This window comes from Crotalus tigris, unplaced genomic scaffold (assembly GCF_016545835.1).
Source record: "Crotalus tigris isolate CLP2741 ecotype Arizona unplaced genomic scaffold, ASM1654583v1 scf7180000024341.3516292, whole genome shotgun sequence".
Taxonomy (NCBI): domain Eukaryota; kingdom Metazoa; phylum Chordata; class Lepidosauria; order Squamata; family Viperidae; genus Crotalus; species Crotalus tigris.
The window spans coordinates 251,006-272,266 of NW_024100511.1; the positions used below are offsets into that span (position 1 = coordinate 251,006).

Sequence of the window (21,261 nt, forward strand, 5' to 3'; positions counted from 1 at the left end):
CTGTCTTAAGACAGAAATGTATTAAATTTTGATTCTTGGCAGCCTCTCCCATATTTGATATAGATTTCCATAACTGATAAGAAAACAAGCCAATAACCAAAAGGTCTTACCGAATCCTTCACCCACATTGAATACTGCTCAAAGTAACCTAAGATAGTATCCATGTATTTCTTAGCTTCCTTGAAAGAAAGAAACCATTGTTAAGAGGCATATAAGAATCCCAAGCTATGTTCCAGGTACGGATTTGTTTTAAGAGTTACTATGACAAAGATATTTACCTGGACAATTATAAATGAAGCATTATTGTTTATAAGAAGTTGAGTGGCTTCGATGGCACTGATAACACTTCTCACTTTTTCCTGAAAAAGCCAGAGAAGAAAACTTAAGTGAAGCCTACCATCCAACTGTGATGACTTAAGGTTTTGAAACAGTGTCTTTTCAGACACTGGATTTTTTTAAAAAAAAATCTAGATCTCCATAGTTATTAAAGGAAAAAAGATTAAAATCCATAGCAGGATATTGAAAAAGAAAACTAGATAAATCACTTCTCTTTTACTTAATTTCCTATTAAATGGAAATAATGTATGCTAAAATGTTCTGCTTATTCTTTAATACTTAATTAAAAAATTTTAAAGATTAATTAAAGACAATTGCTAGTTTTTAACAAAGGTTGGCCTATTATAAGCAAAATACTGAGAAATAAATATTCATTTATTCTAGAAAGTAAGAGAGAAAAACTTACTGGAAGTTCTAATGAAGTTTTCTGTAGTAACTTAATACTCTGGTTTAAAGTGCTCTGGTTTAAAATAAAGAAAATATTTTGTCTCTATCATCTTATACTGCACTCAACAAATAGCCTGAACCATACACTTCTTATGCCATTGTAAATACAATAAAGATTTGTATGTGTGGGGGAGTTGTTAGAATTATGAAAATAAAGACAAGTAGCAATAGTACCACAACTAGTTTGGTTTAGTTAGTATACTCAAAATATAATCAATGCATAAATTTACTATGCCTATTTGGTGGATGGTCCTAAAATTGCACCTGTCTGCAACAGGAACAGAAGTTTATGTTAAGTGGATGAACACAGACTATTTCCTAGTATAGCAGTGTTTTTCAACCTCAGCAACTTTAAGATGTGTGGACTTCAACTGTCAGAATTCCCCAGTCATACTTCAGAAACACTGATAGCTAGAAACACTGCTTTAAAGTCTCTGATTAATATATAGTCACATGCTAATTTAAATCCAAATATTTCTATTAAAGGCAGAATTACATATTATGCAAACAATGAAGCCATATTATGGTTTGCACGTTTTCCCAATGCTGTTCTGTAGTGTGGCTACAAATAATAGAGAAACAATTGAAAACCCTTCTATCTCATAATGCCATGTGGTTTGGGAAATAGATCTAATTAACTCAGTGAGTGCTGCAGAATACAGTTTAAAGAGCATTTCCTTTGAAAATGCACGGTGGAGGTTTCAGACTTGGGAGAGCTTCCATTTTAGTCTGCTTCCTAAGATTCTTCTCTTATACTCAAGGGTTTGCAAACGTTCATCCATTTGCCCCAGCTATTTCAAGGGCAGAGAGTGAGTATTTTTTTCTGCATATTTTTTTTCTTAACAGCAGTGGAGAATAAGGACTGAGATGGAATGCTGTGCATATGCTTAAATTGTACAATTCAAGAAGAAAAGCACAAATCTTAACATGGGCTGAAGGTTATACAAGCAGCTCAGCAATTATAGCAACACATAATTCTAGTATTTTCCTAACTCTTACATCCCTAGTTTGTGTATCAACTAATCAGCTACTAGATATTCATCTATACAATTATAAAGGGCCAGCATTAAAATAGGTCTTTGCATGTCTTTGCTACAAGATTATAAAAGTATCTCAAAATTATTTTCTTTACAAATCTATGTAGCTAGTGTTCATGATTTTTAACATGCTTTAATGCTTTTAAAAATACTTCTAGCTGTTGAACGAACACATTCAACATTAGCAAAGGCAATTTACTGTGAAGACTTTGATGCTTTTTTAGTCTTTGCTTCAACTAAAACCAAACTTAACTATGATCACGCTTAATAAAGACGAACAGCCAATGGCCTGAAGCAGGCTTAAGTTAGTTATTTAATTTCAGTATAAGAAAGGAAAAACACTTACCCTAGCTCTAACATATTTCTTGACAGCCAGTTTTTGGAAATAGAAGATTGAGAATGATTAAGAATGATTCAGCAAGAAAAATTATATATTTTTAAAAAACCAATAAAGCAGAATAGGCTTTTCAGAGAAGAAGAAATTCAAGACAAATTACCACATTAATAAAAAATTAGCAAACACAGACACAGAAAAAACCCAAAAGTCCTGAAATCAAGCAAGATACAAAAAGCCACAGCAATCTTCATGACTATTCAGCTCACAACCTAACTTCTATAATATTACAGAACTTCTACCCTGATATAATTAAGTTTAATTTAATAGTGGAAGCAAACTAATAATCTCTTTCTCAGTTAAGCACCAGAAAAAAATGGAAACATAATCGTCCAAGGCTATGTTCACATAGGAAGGCATTCTCTAGTTTAATGAGGTCTATAAATGGTCTAGCAGGTTCAAAAGTACTATTTTATTCTAGAAATCACTTTATGAGAATTAAGTCCATGTTTAAATTTTTGAGGAAAATTTGCTGTTTGTTCAAAATCTATCATGAATCTACCCATCCATTCACCCAGCCACCTAATTTGTATGTCCGCTGATTCCCAAACAGAATAGAATCACAAAAACATAAGAGTTGGAAGAGATCTATGAGATCATCAAGTTCATGCACATACCATCCCTAGATATAGCCTCTGCTTGAAAACTTCCAGTGAAGGAGAAGAAATCATTCCATGCAATAACCTATTCTGCTGATTGAACACTCTTACTGTCAATACATTCTTCCTAAAGTCTACTTTATTTCTACATCCTTGAAGTTTCATCCCATTTGTTTTAGTCTTCCCTTCTTGAACAAGTGAGAATAAGTCAAAGCTATAACTACCCTTGATATTTGAAGACAAGCATCATGTCCCTCTTAAACCTCTTGTCTACAAGCTAAACATACCCAGGTCTTTTCACCATCTGCCATCTATCCTGAGGACTCCAGGGCACTGATGAAGTATTGAGATGGTTATTATTAACATCCCTTCACATAATATTTCCTCGTTTTAGTTTTGTTTTTATAGGTGTTAATGTTTTAATGATAATAATTGTTTTATATTTAGTAATTAATTGTTTGTAGCTTTTTGCATGTTTCCCAGAGTAATTTGTTTTGTGAGATGAGCAGCTATATAAATTTGACACATAAATAAATAAGCAAACAAATAAATAAATCTTGGCAGCCCTTTTCTGGACTTGCTCCAGTTTATCAATATTACAGTTTATTACAATGCCACTATAACTTTTTTACCATTCCTTGTTCCAGTGGAACAACTTGCTGGTTATGTATCAGCCGAATTGTATTTGCATGTCCTTTCAAAGCGTTTTCTAATGCTCCTTTGGGCTGGAAATGCAAGAAAACAGTTAAATGTATAGTTTCCAATATGTAAGCTATTCTGCTTTTATTAAAGAACAGAAAAGCAGTAATAGCAGAAAAGAAAAATAATATTCCTTCTTTCCCTACCTGCATGCTTCCACTTAGAATAATCTATTATTAAGGGAAATACATGCTTCCATGTGATGCAAGCCCAACCATTTTTTCTACAGATAAAAAAGTGCAGAGATGCTTGCTACTGAGAAGTTTCATTATAAATGTAAAATATGACATTTCAAGCCAGCATCTGATTAACACAGGAACATTTTTTTTTAAATTGTCATGTTCCTGTCCAAGATGAAAATCTACATTCTTCCTAAAAGTATTCTAGATGGGATCCTAAAAGTATTCTTGTGGGATCCTAAAAGAAGCAAAACAAGTTTTCTAATGAGAACCTGTCTCTTTTCTCCTAAACAATTATGTTCTGCAGACTGGATTTAGTTATTTTGGGGCCCAGCATTATCTATGACTTTCAAAAGAAGTTTTTGAATCTTGCTGTAAATCCAAGACCTGAGCCCCAGAACTACTGTTAGAGGATGCTCTGTATTTTGCATGCTTTAAGACAGCCTCAGCATTCAGTAATTACAAGTGTCACTCGTTCAGATCATAGGAAGATTGTTGTATGTTGTCACCATTTCACAGCAAGGAATCAAACTTACCAGCTGATCTGCTCTTGCTTCCAAATCATTTGCATATAACAACAGATCAATTTTGGTGATGCTCTTGTTAATCTAGAAGGGTGGGAATCATACAGCATTAGACTTTGTAGAGGGAGAACAGGGTTAGAATGAAGTAGCAAAAAATCAGTCTGGTAGTACAACAAAGATTGGCAAGCCTTCATGGGACAAAGACAGGTCTTCAAAAAGTACATGTGTGTTTGCTCCCATCCTGATTTTGGCAGTCTGACTGGTCATGATACATAAGCAATGGTCACTTTTGTTTTCAAAATGAGGCAAAGTTCTTTGTGTGTTAATGATACAGTATATATTTGAAGAAGAGACCAGACAGCCACTTGTCTGGAATGGCATAAGGTCTTGTGCTTGAGTATGAGGTTGGAGTAGAAGATCTCAAAGATCCCTTCCAACTCTGTTATTCTGTTATATAACAGTTGTTCTTATTACTATCAGAGTAAAGCAAAGTGAAAAACACCTCCCTGTCAGGTGTCTGGAATTAGAGAATCAACCATTTTTTCATCCTTTTCTCCATCCCAGTCAGCTGAAAAACAGTTTAGTCAACACCTTACCTCTGACAGGTATGCTGCAAAATTTATTTCATTTATTCCTGAAGATCCAAAATTCAACAGGTTCTCTTTCCCAGTGTTGCTCAGTAAAACTATATTGCTTAAATTTATATTGATATACTTGATTTTAAGTGACATGTCTTCTGCATGCTGTAGGGAAAAAGAAGCAAAAGGAAACAATTCCCAAATTTTGATGCCTCTCATTACCAAATATCATATAAATCTCTCTCAGAAGTGCCTCATACTTATTACATACAACAAATCAGACTACATGTCAGGTCTGCCATCTTCAGCACACCTTGCTTCACTGGTATCCTGCCATAAAATAAAGGGGAGGAGGAGGAGGATGCGGAAGCAAGGAATGGACATGGGGAGGAAGGGAGGGAATGACATGGTGACAGGAACTAGAGGTGTCAATCTGGAACGAACTGGCTGATCAAGGACAGACAGTGATAGTGGAATGTGAAACTGCATCGAAGAGATGCCAAACCTCAAAGCCATTTCCAAAACATCTAAAATGAACACAATTGGATACTGATGAACCGGTCAAGGGGACGGGGCAGGGAAGTGGGAAAAATGCAGTCTTTGCATGGGAATATTCAGATCCAGTTTTGCTTATGATGTAACCACTTGAATTTAGTAAAAGTGAATCTTTCACTTCAACAATGTGTCATGGTTCCTACAGACAGAGACAAGTAAAGCAGAACTCTGAGGCTTGCAAATTCCTCAAAGAACATGTTTATTAGTTACAAAGTATCGGCCAGCAGGATCCAGGATTTATCTTCAAACTGACCCCTCAGTTGCTCCATGAATAAATTGTCGTGCAATTCAGGACCCCCTTCATCATGGAGGTTGGTTTCAGTACCTTGGGGTGTGGAAAGGTTATGGACCAGAGAACTTCACCTGGGTCGATGACACCAATGTCCATGCCCCACATCTGGTCCACGACTTTCATGCCCAGTTCCCGCAACGTCCCAGTATGCATGGTCCTGGGGGAGGGGGGCCTGCAGGGGGGATAGTGTCATGCCTCCATTGGAGCCTGAATCTGCTGAGGAAAATGAGCTGGAACTGGAGCCAACAGAGATAGAGGGGGAGGCACCATTGGCTTCGGACAAATATGGGCAGGAGCAGGCCGAGGCAGGCCAGGACTTTTCAGAATTGGGACAGCTTGAAGGCAGGGAGGAACAGGGGCAGGATGAACATGAGAGACAGAGTTCAGGCAATGAGCAAGGGCCACCCCCTCCTGATCCTAGAGCATGGAGAGTGGAGAGAAGGAGGAAACAACGCAGGCAGGCCCGACTACTCGGGAAGAGAGCACCCCACCCCTCTCCACAAGGCACACCTGGAGACTAAGGAGATGCTGTGGGGAGGGGCATTTGTTGGGAACAAATGCTGAATTATTGGAGGTTTGTGTGCCATTGCTGACATTGGAAACAACTCTCTGATCTCTTGTTTTGTGTTGTTATTTAAACTTGTAAACCCTGAAACTCTGACCATTGGACTGGCTGACAACCTTGATTTGGTGCTCCAAACTTCAGTTTGAATTTTGGCTTCTCTTCTGAAACTACTCAGGGAAGCTTGTATTTCCACAGACCTGTTAGATTTGGATGTATGTTCCTTTCTTTGTTATCTACTTGGCCTTAAGTAAATTGCTGTTCTAATCTAAAAAACTTTTGAAACTACTTGCAGTCAGAGGCTGCTGAATGTGTGTGTGTGTGTGTGTGTGTGTGTGTGTGTGTGTGTATCATTACTTGTTCTGGGACTTGCCAGGAACATGGGAGCATTTGGGGAACATTTGGAGCAATAAAGGGGCAGTTTGAACTGCCAGCAGACTGTGTTGCTTCTGTGCCGTGCCCTGGGTCATCACACCTGGCTTAGTGGAGAAACTGGGTCTATGACTCAGGGAACTTAAGGTGCCCATGGCTTTCTGTCAATTGGATGTTGCAATGGGGGGAGAGGCACCATGACATTTGTCATTGAATCGATAGAGATGAAAATGGGGCCCCATGAGGAAACTCCCAGACTTATTGTGGCACCAAGTATGAATAGACTCCTCAGACTGGATCTGGCATGACTCCTGAAACGGAACCCTTACATGAATTGGAAGAGGCAGATATTAAAAACTCAACAAAAGGCAACTGAGGGAGAGCCCAAAAGGAAACCATACAAGCACAGCACCATACCACTTGGTGGGAAAGTAATCAAGGCAGATCCCCAATCCCCAAGGAGTACTGAGACTTACAAGAGGTTTTCAGTGAAAAGGACTCAGATGCATTCTCCCCTAACTGCCCCTCGACTGCTGTATAGAGATATTGCTGGGAGCCAAACCTAAATTATACTCCATAACTCCAAAGGATGAGCTCCAGTCCTTTATAGATAACAGCTTGCAGTAGGGGTTTATCCAGCCAACCAGATCATGGATGGCTGCCCTGGTGCTATTCCAGGAAAAGAAGAATGGGTCATTCTGCCTAGCATGGACTATCATTGGTTAAATGCTATTTGTGTGGAGAACATCTATCCCCTGCCATTAATGAAAGACATGCTGGCCCACTTATCAAAGGGGAAGATCTAAACTAAATTAGATTTACGAGAGGCATACTACTGAGTACAGATTAAAGAGGGGGATGAATGGAAAACCACTGTCAACGCTGCTAATATTGAATATTCTTGTTTTGACAAAATATGCAGAACTGTCTGGTACTTTTAGAGTTAATTCAGATGAGAATGAGAGAGGAGAGAAAAACCCGTGGAAGGGAACGGAAGTGAATCTTTGCCCTACAGGTTAATTGGAAGATGTGAATCATGACCCCAAAATAGGGGAGGGGAAATGCCTGGAATGTTATGTGCAAAGGAAGGGAAATTCAGATCTTGGCATTCTCCATGCCATGCTGACACTGCTTTACACTAATAAAGGCTTTTTAGGTTAAACCATGCCTGAAAGTTATTTGAAGTGTTTCATTAGTCAGACACATGACATCATGCCAAGATCTACAAATTTTTTAAACTAATTAAGAGGTCCTGGACCTTGATCCCTATTCCTAATCTAAAGGAGATAGACTGACAAAGATTCGGGGAAGATCTCATTATGGAACGAAAAAGATGGCTTGAGGCCAGCACCTCAGCAGCAGCAGCTTTCCCAGGGAGTGGAGCGGCAGCCAGCCAGCCAGGTGAGAAAGAACTCTGGCAGATCTCCCAGCTGGGAGCAAAGACTTCAAAAGCAGAATGGAGAGATAACGAAGTTTTGGGTGAGTCACTGGAAAGATTTCAAAACCCAGAGGTAAAAAGCAGAAATCAATTCATGCAGAGAGGAGCCTATACCCCTCCCATTGCACATCAGAAGGCCTGTCAGATCCTGTCTTCCCCTGCCAGGGACCCCAACCCTGAAGAGAGAGGGAAATCCAGTCTGAGGCATCTGCAGCAATGGGTAGGTTGGGTTCCCCAGCAGATGGATGGTGAGCAATTTCTGAGCTTGCCACAACTAATAGAGGCCTTGCAACAGCTTGGGGTGGTGCAGAAGCCAGGAGATCAGCACTTGTGGGAGACCGATCACAGCAGGGACATTGGCCACAGCCCCTGAACGTGCAACCCCTGGGCATAAATCTGCAGCCAGGATGGGGCCAGCAGCAACAGCCATAGTGGGGGCCCCAACAGCCTATAATTGCACAACTTTTCAGAGCAACCTTCGATGGGGACACAGAGAAGCATGTTTTTTTCCTCAACCAAATGCATTCTCATTTGAATTGCTGGGCCTATCTCTACCTGGACCCAGGGACCATGGTCGATGTGATTGCGTCCAGCCTAGAGGGAGAAGCATCCGAATGGCTGAACAATTTATATAATGAGCAAGCCCCTGAATTGGAGGACCCCACTTCTTCCTCCTAGGGCCGAGGGAAAGATTTGAGGACCCATCTATTGGTCTTAAAACAAGAGAACAGATCCACAAAATAAAACAAGCTGGCAGGCCTGCCCTGGAGTACGTGCGGGAATTTTGCAAGATAGCAGGTCAAATAGAGGAGTGGCCTGAACAATCCCTAATCCATCACTTCATTGACAGATTAGACAATCACCTCTCTCAGGCCTGCATCTATCAAGCCATACCTGATCAGCTGCAAGAATGGTACCAGGTAGCAGTGAAGCTAGACGTTCAGCTCGCCCGCTATAAGAAGACTCCCCCACCTGAATCTGAGTAGCCGCCAAAGCAACCCAGACAGCAATCACCCCCACGAAAACCTCCAACTACTGCAATGGCTGAGAGACCCAGACCACCTGCAGACCTGTCAAATAAGTGTTTTCGGTGTGGACAAGAGGGACATTGAGCGGCAACCTGTCCAGTCCCCTACCCCCGACTGCAGAGCAGACCGGAACCAGCGACGAGAAGGAAACTTGCTCAGCAGCTAATGAGAGAAAAATCCAACTGGGTCACACAAGAACCTGTTGCCTAGATTACACCCCCACACACAGGAGGACACCGGGACTCTGAGTGGACCTGCCCCTGCTCTACCCTCCTTTGACAGCGACAATGAAGGAGAGAATGACCCAATGGTGAGTCGACAAATCCCGCCTTTTTCACTGGCCGCCAAACTTATAATCCCTAAGTCTGGGGCACAAATGGACTTAAATGTGCTAATTGATTCTGGATGCACTTGCTGCATTATTAGTCTGCCGTTTGCCATTAGTCTGTTTTGCATATGGGCAAAACAGCTTTCTAAACCTGTGAGACTTGAGCAAGCTGATGGCTCCCTGATGGGAGGGACTCTTATCACACAAGTAACTGAGCCCTTACGCCTAGAAATAGGTGCACACTGGGAGTTTATTCGCTTCCTGGTGGCTCCAAAAATAACTGAGACTGTGATCCTAGGACTAGCCTAGTTGGACAAATGGAAGCAATTTATCTGGTGGGAAGAAGTTTGGAGAAACACAAAAAGACTTTTGAAAAAGACTATAAAACCTATAAACATCTACTTCTGCTTCATTGACTATGCAAAAGCCTTTGATTGTGTGGATCACAACAAATTATGGCAAGTTCTTAAAGAGACGGGAGTACCAGACCATCTCATTTGTCTCTTGAGAAACCTATATGCGGGTCAAGAAGCAACAGTGAGAACTGGACACGGAACCACTGATTGGTTCAAAATTGGAAAAGGAGTCCGGCAAGGCTGTATACTGTCGCCCTGCCTATTTAACTTATATGCAGAGCACATCATGAGAAAGGCAGGGCTAGATTAATCAAAAGTTGGAATTAAGATTGCCGGGAGAAATATCAACAACCTCAGATATGCAGATGATACCACTCTAATGGCAGAAAGTGAAGAGGAACTAAAGAGCCTCTTGATGCGGATGAAGAAGGAGAGTGCAAAAGTTGGCTTGAAACTCAACATTAAGAAAACCAAAATCATGGCATCCGGCCCTCTCAATTCCTGGCAAATAGATGGGGAAGAAATGGAGGTAGTGACAGATTTTATTTTTCTGGGCTCCAAGATCACCTCAGATGGGAACTGCAGCCAAGAAATTAAAAGACGCTTGCTCCTGGGGAGGAAAGCTATGGCAAATCTAGACAGCATACTAAAAAGCAGAGACATCACCCTGCCAACAAAAGTGCGTATAGTCCAGGCCATGGTTTTCCCAGTTGCAATGTATGGCTGTGAAAGTTGGACCATAAGAAAGGCTGAGCGCCAAAGAATTGAGGCCTTTGAACTATGGTGCTGGAGAAGACTCCTGCGAGTCCCTTGGACTGCAAGGCGTTCAAACCGGTCAGTCCTAGAAGAGATCAACCCCGACTGCTCTTTAGAAGGCCAGATCTTGAAGTTGAAACTCAAATACTTTGGCCACCTAATGAGAAGGAAGGACTCACTGGAGAAAGGCCTAATGCTGGGAAAGACTGAGGGCAATAGAAGAAGGGGACGACAGAGAATGAGATGGCTGGATGGAGTCACTGAAGCAGTAGGTGTGAACTTAAATGGACTCCAGAAAATGGTAGAGGACAGGAAGACCTGGAGGAACGTTGTCCATGGGGTCGCGATGGGTCGGACACGACTTCGCAATTAACAATAACAACAAATAAAACCTATAAAAAGCAGGCTGATAGAAAGAGGGCTCTCCAAAGAACATTCCAAGTTGGGGAAAAGGTTTATTTGTCAACTAAATATTTACGCCTCAAATTGCCCAGAAAGAAATTGGGACCAAAATTCTTGGGGCCTTTCCCCATAGTAAGGATCATCAATCCAGTCACCATAGAACTAAAACTTCCTAGACTTTTAGGAAGAATTCACCCAGTCTTCCATTGCAGCTTGTTGAAACCTTACCGGGGTTCCACTTTAAGACCTCCCCCAAAGAAGGCACCTGGGCCCCTCGTAGTTGCGGGACAGACCCACTATGAAGTGAAACGTATTCTTGACTCTAGAATTTTTAAAGGGAAATTGCAGTACCTAGTACAATGGAAGGGATACCCGTTGTCTGAAGCCACCTGGGTGAAATCCAGTGAGGTGAAAGCTGACAGGCTCGTCAAAAGGTTTCATGCGAAATATCCCAACAAACCGAGAACTAGTCATTAACATATGCTTTTGTTTACATTACGGGATCTATCCTTTTTGTAAGGGGGGGCGGATGTCAATGCTGCTAATATTGAATATTCTTGCTTTGACAAAATATGCAAAACTGTCTGATACTTTTAGAGTTAATTCAGATGAGAACGAGAGAGAAGACAAAAACCCGTGGAAGGGAACAGAAGTGAATCTTTGCCCTACAGGTTAATTGGAAGATGTGAATCATGACCCCAAAATAGGGGAGGGGAAATGCCTGGAATGTTATGTGCAAAGGAAGGGAAATTCAGATCTTGGCATTCTCCATGCCGTGCTGACACTGCTTTACACTAATAAAGGCTTTTTAGGTTAAACCATGCCTGAAAGTTATTTAAAGTGTTTCATTAGTCAGACACACGACAACCACTTTCAATTGCCCTCTGGGATGTTTCCAGTTTTGTGTATTCCCTTTTGGATGGCAGGGTAACCCTACCATCTTCATGCAATTAATTAACAAGATCCTACATCAGCACCTGTATAAAGGGGTCTTAGTCTACCTAAACAACATTCTTAATTACACCAAAATCATGAAGCTAATTAGGGAAGTGCTGAAGAAACTTCAGGCCATTCGACTATATGTGTCAGAATCCAATTATATTTCATCTTTAATTATCAAACATAGAAAACCCCAATTCTGCCTTTTCTGGATTCTGCCATAAGAGGGAGAGAAGGGGGAGAACAAAGGGGCTTTATGGCCCTCACTTCCTTCAGTACACTTCAAAGAGCTGAATGCTGAATGTATGTTTATTGTAACCTCAAAGTGTTAGTACCCAAGAACATTACCATAACAAGGAAGGGTATTTGCCTTTCATGTAGTTATCTGAAGTCTCCATCCAGACGGAAGAAAGAAGAAAGGGGGTGGAATTGTGATACTTGAAACTATCACTGGAAGGGGGGTTGATTGGGTGGGACTACTGGGGAACCCCTTAAAACCTTGAATGGGAGAGCTTGAACCCCAAGTCCTGTCTAGCATGCCTGCAACCATTTTCTCTTAATAAAGGATTCCTGTTGGAAGAATTATTCCAAGAGTTCTGTCTTCTTAAGATGCAAAGTGGGGTGGGTCCTTACATTAGACAGGACTTGCAAAATTAATCCACCTGGAAGGGAGACCCTTGCCGGGGGATTTTGCAAAAATTTACCATGTCAGACAATGGAGCAAGAGAGGGGGAAAACTCCCTGGAAAGAGAGCCGCTGACCCAGTTGGAACCTTGCCAGATGTTGGGATCCGAGAGGCCAGATTCCTCAGGAGAAGAAGTGGTGGAGACACAGGACCACAAGCCTCGCTGGTCGATGGGCGTTGGAAAGAAAAGTGAGTGGAGAAAGGAATCAAGAAAGGTGACCCTGAGACGGGGGACCAAGCAACCAGAATGGAAGCAGGAGATGGAGAAATCCCTGCACGCAAGTGAAGAGGGAGGAAGCTGGGCACCGTACTCAGACTGGATCCTAGAGAAAGCTATTGACCTGATGAAGAGAACTCTCAGCTCCCTAGGAGAGGAGAATACTGAGCCCTACGGCCGCCCCAGTTCCTGGAGCCACAAAGGGAGAGACACCGAGGGGGACGTGGAACCTGCAACCCCAGGGACATCTACTGATCCAGGAGCCCCCACCCCCTACCGGACCACAGATGGAAATCTGGATGGAAGACACTACTACCCACAACGGAGGCACCGATCCATTCCAAGACGTCCACCGTTGGAGGTGAAATTCAAAGGGGAGCCAACATGCTTGGGGTTTTTCCTAACCCAAGTCCTCAGCTACATGGAGGAATATGGGCAGGACATTCCCAGCGACAAAGCCCGCATCCGGATCGTGCAATCTGCCCTGGATGGACCAGCTGAGGATTGGGTAGTGAACTTGCATGACTCCAATGCCCCAGAACTCAGTAACTTCAACCGTTTCATGTCCTCTTTGAGAAGACGATTTGAAGACCCCCTGGCTGATCGCAAAGCCCGTGAAAGAATAACAACCATGAGGCAAGGCAAACGCCCAGTGGCTGAGTATACACAAGAATTCCGGGCCATTGCCAGCAAACTGAATTGGCCAGAAGACATCCTCCTTGGCCATTTCAAAGACGGACTAAACTATGATCTATATGATGCTTGCCTGCCCCGAGGGGACCCACATCGACTTGAGGAATGGTACGTCTTGGCAGAGGAAGCAGAGATCGACATATTGAAGAGGCACCGCCGAGGAAAACAATGGAGCCGCCCCCCGCCTGAGCTGACACACCAACCGGTGAAATCATCGGATACAGCCAAGAAGCAAATGGGGTGTTTCAAGTGCGGAAGAGAAGGGCATCGAGCTGTAGAATGCCGCTCAAAGGCCCCCCAGCACAACCCAGACAGATCCCCAATCAACAAACCCGGAAAGTATTCAGCTAAGCCAAAAGAAACAGCCATGAGAATGATGGAAATTGCAGAAACCCCCACCTCTGCTCACCAAGGGGAAAGAACTCCAGCCTACACCACAGGGCCGGTGGATGCCTCAGATGACAGCTCGGAGGGCGAACCCCTGGTAAGTGGATGCATCACACCCATCTTCAAAACAGTGACTATATTAATCCCCCCCATGCCCGAAGCTGTGAAGGTGAAAGCCTTAATAGACTCTGGCTGCACCCGCTGCCTCATTAGCCCAACACTAGTGGGGAATCTGGGCATCCCATCCAGGAGACTGGAACAACCAATCTCATTTGGCCAGCTAGATGGATCCATAGCAGGGGGGGTGCCAGCTACCCTAGCCACTCTGCCAATACACCTCTCCCTGGGCAACCATGAAGAGGACTTAACGTTTGTGGTGACCCCAGGTATGGAATGCCCAATGATTCTAGGGATGGAATGGTTGAAAAAATGGAACCCCTGGGTAAATTGGAGGATGACAGAAATCAAATTCCCGAAGGGGGACCCTATGGACTTAAAACCCCAAGGGAGGCTACCAGAATCAAGAATAGAAAAAGCATCCATAGGAGAGGAAAAAAGATTAATAGAAATACCAGAGGAATATAGGGACCTTGCTGAAGTCTTCAGTGAGGAGAGGGCGAATGAGCTTCCCCCCCACCGACCCACAGACTGTACCATTGAATTCAAGCCTGGGGCAAAACTCCCGAAGCCCAGATTATACTCCATGAGCCCAAAGGAGAAGGAGGAAATGGAAAGATTTATAAAAAAAAACCTGGAGAGAGGTTTCATTGAGCCAGCCAAGCCTAAAGTGGCTGCCCCGGTCCTTTTTAGAGAGAAGAAGGATGGCTCTTTACGTTTATGCGTGGATTATAGGGCCCTGAATACAATCAGTGAAAGCAACCTATACCCGCTGCCCCTCATGAAAGACATGCTGTCACACCTATCGAAAGGGAAAAAATTTTCTAAACTAGGCCTAAGGGAAGCTTACTATCGCGTAAGAATTAAGGAAGGGGACAAATGGAAGACTGCATTTAACTGCCCCATGGGGTGCTATCAATTCAAAGTCTTGCCATTTGGACTACAAGGGGGCCCTGCAGTCTTTATGCAATTAATCAATGAGGTTCTAAGGGAGCACCTGTTTAAGGGGGTCCTTGTTTACTTGGATGACATTCTTATCTTTAATGAAACAAAAGAGGAACACGTCAACCTTGTCAGAGCGGTTTTAAAGAAGCTGCGAGCCGCCCACCTATATGCCAAACTCTCAAAATGCGAATTCCACCAGGAAAGGATAGACTACCTAGGCTATCGCATATCCCCACAGGGCATTGAAATGGACCCAGAGAAGGTCAAAGCAGTATTAGATTGGGCGCCACCCTGCACAAGAAAGCAACTACAAAGTTTCCTGGGTTTTGCAAACTTTTACCGTCAATTCATCCCCTCATTTGCCCAGATAGCCTTGCCCCTCACTAACTTACTAAAAATGAAGGGAGCATCCTCAGTAAAACCTAGCCAGCCACTAACATGGACAATGGAGTGCCAAGCAGCGTTTGAGAGACTAAAGAGACTTTTTTCTGCCGAACCAGTACTAAGGCACCCAGACATGGACAAACCCTTCATAATACAGGCAGATGCAAGTGATGTGGCAGTGGGGGCTGTGCTATTACAAGAAAATGATGATGCAGTATTGCAACCCTGTGCATATACATCCAAGAAACTCACGGAAACAGAACAGCGCTGGCCCGTATGGGAGAAGGAGGCATACGGGATACATTGGGCATTACTCACATGGCGACAGTTCCTGGAAGGCAACAAAATCCCCTTCCAGGTGTGGACTGATCACAAAAATTTGGAAGCCCTGAAAACCCAGGAAACTCAATCCCAAACAAGCCCGCTGGTCCCAGCATTTTCACCAGTTCCAATTTAAGCTCAAACATTTACCAGGGAGAAAGAACTTCCTGGCAGATGCTCTATCTCGCATGCCTCAATATAACAGCGCACGCACCACAGACTCTAGACCAATAATGGCAGAGTCACAACTGGCAGCACCAGTAACCAAAAGAACCCAAGCCAAATTAAAACCACAACTGGACAGCCAAACTGGAATTGAATTCAGAAAAAGTTTGGAAACAGATGAATGGTTCCAGAAAAACAAAATGTGTGCACAATGAGAGACGGGTTGCCTTGGGTAGGGGAAAAGTTATATATACCAAAAACCCAAAGAATCACGTTCATGCAGCTTTGCCATGACACAAAATCAGCAGGACATTTTGGATTTGTAAAAACTTTACACTTAATTAAACGGCAATTTTGGTGGCCATCAATAAAAAAGGACATAGAAAGTTATGTTGCCAGCTGCCCAACCTGTGCATCAGCAAAGAGGTTGCAAGGGAAATCGCCAGGGCTATTACAACCAGTGGCAAGTCCCTCAGCCCCCTGGAGGGAAATAGCCATGGATTTTATAGTGGAATTGCCAGAAAGCAATGGGAATACTGTTATCTGGACAGTCACGGACTTGTTTTCCAAACAGGTGCACTTTATCCCTTGCCAAAAGATTCCCACTGCAAAGGCCTTAGCAAGACTTTTCATCCAGCACATTTACAGATTGCACGGGGCACCCCAACGCATCATCTCTGATAGGGGAGTGCAATTTACGTCTGCATTTTGGAAGGAATTTTTATCCCTCTTAGGGACCACTCAGGGACTGACATCTAGCCATCACCCTCAGACAGATGGACAAACGGAACGGTGCCATTCAGTACTTGAGCAATATTTGAGATGTTTTTTAAATTTCCAACAGAGTGATTGGACGGACTTACTTCCTTTTGCAGAAGTTGCCTACAATAATGCAGTCCACTCCAGCACAGGCTACACTCCTTTTCAAATAGCCAACAGGTCAAAGTTTCTACCCCATGCCAGAATTAACCCCAAACGAACCAACGATCCCTTCGCTGAAAGAATGGATGGAAAAACTACAAAACACCTGGCCAATAGTTAGAAAAGCACTAGATGAAGCTAGGCAGGCATACAAAGCACAAGCCGATAAAAAAAGGGTTGAGCCTACACCATTCATTATAGGAGAAATGGTGTACTTATCTACAAAATACCTAAAGTCCCTACAGCCCTGTAAAAAACTTGGACCAAAATACATAGGACCTTTTCCAATTAAAAGAATCATAAATCCAGTAACAGTAGAATTAGAATTACCCAAAAATCTCAGGCAAATACACCCAATTTTTCATTGCAGCTTGCTGAAAAGAGAGCATCAATCACCTCTACGGCCAAAAATCCCCCCCCACCACCTCCAATCATGGTGGAGGGCGAACAACACTTCGAAATAAAAGAGATCCTTGACTCTAGGAGATATCATGGAGCAACTCAGTACCTAGTTGCCTGGAAACACCTCCCTCCCTCACAAAACGAGTGGGTCCATAAACGTCATGTCAGAGCCCCGAAGCTATTGAAGAAGTTTCACACAGAGTATCCTAACAAGCCTGACTAAGTCTTATACCTGTTTTGTTTTCTTTCAGGTGAATCTCTCTTATTTTTAAAAGGGGCCGGATGTCAGAATCCAATTATATTTCATCTTTAGTTATCAAATATAGAAAACCCCAATTCTGCCTTCTCTGGATTCTGCCATAAGAGGGAGAGAAGGGGGAGAACAAAGGGGCTTTATGGCCCTCACTTCCTTCAGTAGACTTCAAAGAGCTGAATGCTGAATGTATGTTTATTGTAACCTCAAAGTGTTAGCACCCAAGAACATTACCATAACAAGGAAGGGTATTTGCCTTTCATGTAGTTATCTGAAGTCTCCATCCAGACGGAAGAAAGAAGAAAGGGGGTGGAATTGTGATGCCTGAAACTATCACTGGAAGGGGGGTTGATTGGGTGGGACTACTGGGGAACCCCTTAAAACCTTGAATGGGAGAGCTTGAACCCCAAGTCCTGTCTAGCATGCCTGCAACCATTTTCTCTTAATAAAGGATTCCTGTTGGAAGAATTATTCCAAGAGTTCTGTCTTCTTAAGATGCAAAGTGGGGTGGGTCCTTACATGCCAAACTTTCCAAATGTGAATTCCGCAAGTGGAAGATAAACTATTTAGGTTATCACATCTCCCACAAGGGAGTGGAGATGGATCCAGAAAAGGTATAGACAGTACTAGAATGGCCACCACTGTGTACTTAAAAACAATTTCAAAGCTTCATGGGATTTGCAAATTTTTACTGGCAGTTCATCTCGTTCGCTCAAATAGCTCTGCCCATCACCAACCTATTAAAAACAAAAGGGGAGGGGAAACCAAAATCCAGTCAATCCCTAAAGTGGACAATAGAATGCCAAGCGGCATTCAAGAAACTCAGATGCCTATTCACAGCTGAACCCATGCTAAAACACCCAGACTCAAATGTCCCCTTTATCATTCAGGCTGATGCCAGTGATGTAGCAGGAAGTTTTACAGCTGTCTGCTTACACCTCCAAAAAACTATCCAATGCAGAACTGAGATGGGCAGTTTGGAGAAAAGAGGCATATGCAGTATGGTGAGTGCTCCTAACATGGAAGCACTTTTTAGAAGGGGGAAAAGCCCCTTTCAAGGTGTGAGTCAACCACAAAAATCTAGAAGCTTTAAAAACTCCTAGAAAGCTGTCTCCAAACAGATCCATCAGACTCAATACTTCAATCCCTTCATTTTCACACTATGATATCTCCTGGGGGGGGGAATTTTAGCCGATGCCTTCTCATGGCTACTCCAATACAATAGATCCAAAGTTAAAGTTATTAGCCCCCTCATTTCCTTCCAACAGCCCCAGCCATCACCAGGACACAGGTGAAAACCACCTCCTGATGCCAGACAAGCTACTGACAACACTAAAAGCGGCATTAGAGAAAGACAAATGGTTTAGAACCTACAAAAAAGAATGCACCATACAAGGTAGCTTAGTGTGGGTAGGAGCCAAGTTGTATATTCCAGAGAGCAAACACCCTGATCCTTCAAAGAAGCCATGACTCTAAAAATGTAGGTCATTTTTTCCTCATAAAAACCCTACACCTAGTGAAATGCTAATTCTGATGGCCATCTCTAAAAAAGGATATTGAAACCTATGTGGCCAACTACCCTATATGTTCATTAGCCAAGAGACGTCCAGTAAAACCCCAGGTCTCCTTCAACCTGTGGCAAAACCTCAAGTGCCCTGGGAAAAAACTCTATGGACTTTATAGTAGCATTACCAGAAAGTTCAGGAAACAAATTCCCTCAGCATGTATTGTAGCAAAACTCTTCATGCAACATATTTATAGATTTCATGGATCCCCAGAGCAAATTATCTCAGTTCAATTCACTTCACAATTTTGGCAAGAATTCCTAAAATTGCTTGGCACCATCCAAGGACTCAGTTCCTCCCATCATCTCCGGATGGACTGGGGGGGGGAGAGTGAATGCATGAATGGAGTCTTAGAACAATACCTGAGATGTTATATTAACTACCAACAAGATAACTGGGCTGGCCTCCTTCCTTTCGCAGAAGCGTCTTACAATAATGCAGTGCATAGCACTGCATAGCATTGCATCTCTTTTTTCTCCTTTCTCCTAGAGCAGTGGTTCTCAACCTTTTTAATGCTGTGACCCCCAACTGGTCATAAGTCGAGGACTACCCAACCTGTTGTAAGTCGAGGACTTTCCCTGCCCAGGAGCGCCGCGCATGCATGGTGCTGCCCCCTGCACCGGCCGAGGCATAGCTGGCAAGCGGCAGAGACAGAGCAGGCCCAGCCCAAGGGAGGTAAGGCACCCGCCGGGCCCCATGTGCACCAGCAACCCTCCCTGCGCCCGCTGGCCTCCCACCTCCCACCCCTGACCCTCTTTTACTTACATTTTTAGTAGTTGCCCAGCAGGGAGGGGTGGAAACTTCCAGACAGCTAGCCTTCACTGCAGACAACATGCAGCACCGTTTGCAGAATGGGACTTTTGGCGGGCTCAGCAGGGCAGAGACAGCCTGGACAATTCCTATTGGCTTTTGAAAGCCAATAGAATTAGACTTTATTCAAGAGAGTCTATTCTATTGGCTTTCAAAAGCCAATAGAATAAAAGGGAGTAGCACAGCTAAGGAAAAGGGAGAAAAAATGGTGGAGTGTGTTGTTTGGTGACCCGCATGAAACGGTCGTTTGACCCCAAATAGGGTTGCAACCCACAGGTTGAGAACTGCCGTCCTAGAGGACTGATGCCTTTTTTTCAAGAGGGGCAGAATGTTGAGTCTGCCATCTTTGGCACACCTCACTTCACAGCATCCTGCCATAAAACATAGGGAGGGGAAGGAGCATGGAGAAGTAAGGAATGGACAGGGGGAGGAAGAGATGGAATGACATGACAATAGAAATTAGAGGTGTCAATCCAGAATGAACCGGCTGATCAAGGACGGACTGTGAGAGTGGAATGAAAAACTGCATCGAAGAGGCACCAAACCTCAAAGCCGTCTGGGAGAAAGAAACATACACAGTCTGTTGGGCCCTCCTCATATGGAGGCAATTCCTAGAGGGTAGCAGAGTCAGCAGAGGACTGACCACAAGAACTTGGAGGCACTTAAAGCTCCCAGAAACCTATCATCAAAACAAGTCAGATGGGTTTAATATTTCAACTGGTTCAATTTTACACTCCACTACCTGCCTCAGGGAAAAAAATTCCTGATAGATGCCCTGTCCCAGATGTCCCAGTATAGCAGTGCCAAAGAGGAAGTTGTCAATTTCATCATCTCTTCTAAACAAATAGCCACATCAGCCCTAACAAGGCAACAAAAAATCCCCAAAGAGCAGGTAGCTGGGGATATAGCCCAAGTGTTGAAAGGGGCCTTTGCAAAGGCTGAATGGTTCCAACTACATAAGGAAGAACTTTCACTAAGGGAGAATTAGCGTGGATGGTGTGTAGATTGTGTGTACCTGCAAGCCAGTGAACCCTGATGCTGCAACACAGAAACGACACTAAGACCCCAGGGCATTTTGGATTCATTAAAATTCTCCACCTTGTGAAATGCCAGTTCTGGACTTCCGGTTTGCCGATGCGGCCACCATGGATGCCTGGAAGACAAGCTCCGTCTTCCTTGTCCAGTTTCACATCACTGAGGGGCCCTAAAAGGGCCAAAATGTCACCCCGTAGAGGTGACCAGCAAGGAGGGGCTCTTGCTGGATCATGGGAGAGCAGTAGCTCTCCCGTTAGAGCTGGTGTTCCCTCTGAAACGGTGGACGAAAGACTGGCCATAGCAATATGGCCGGTCACTAGGCTATGGACAGCCGAAGTCACACTTACCATCAGGCAACATTAAAGCAGTATGGAAGAGACTGCTAAAGTACTTTCCCCCCTATGGAGAGGGAAGGGGGATTTTAGCCGTCCCTCCAGAAACAGCGGCGACTGACTATCCAGGGGGGCTTAAAATGTTGGAAAAATAATTGGACCCCAGTTGGAATTTTATTTCCTAAAATTTGTGGACTAAAAGAATTTT

The 21,261-nt window shown here is 43.4% G+C and overlaps 1 protein-coding gene across 21 annotated transcripts in view; it reads right to left on the reverse strand.

Annotated features, from left to right (window-relative positions):
* PROM1 (prominin 1) overlaps nt 1–21,261 on the reverse strand; it is a 261,692-nt gene that overhangs the window by 10,494 nt on the left and 229,937 nt on the right. For 15 of the 21 annotated variants that reach the window (XM_039326544.1, XM_039326543.1, XM_039326564.1 and 12 more), the window contains 7 exons: nt 4,812–4,958; nt 4,228–4,299; nt 3,446–3,538; nt 2,167–2,193; nt 743–796; nt 279–359; nt 111–179 (listed from right to left, as the gene is read on the reverse strand). In XM_039326544.1, the coding sequence (XP_039182478.1) occupies nt 111–179; nt 279–359; nt 743–796; nt 2,167–2,193; nt 3,446–3,538; nt 4,228–4,299; nt 4,812–4,958 (543 nt within the window). The remainder of the gene's footprint in view (nt 1–110; nt 180–278; nt 360–742; nt 797–2,166; nt 2,194–3,445; nt 3,539–4,227; nt 4,300–4,811; nt 4,959–21,261) is intronic. The other 6 variants (XM_039326553.1, XM_039326550.1, XM_039326559.1 and 3 more) reach the window with 3 other exon arrangements.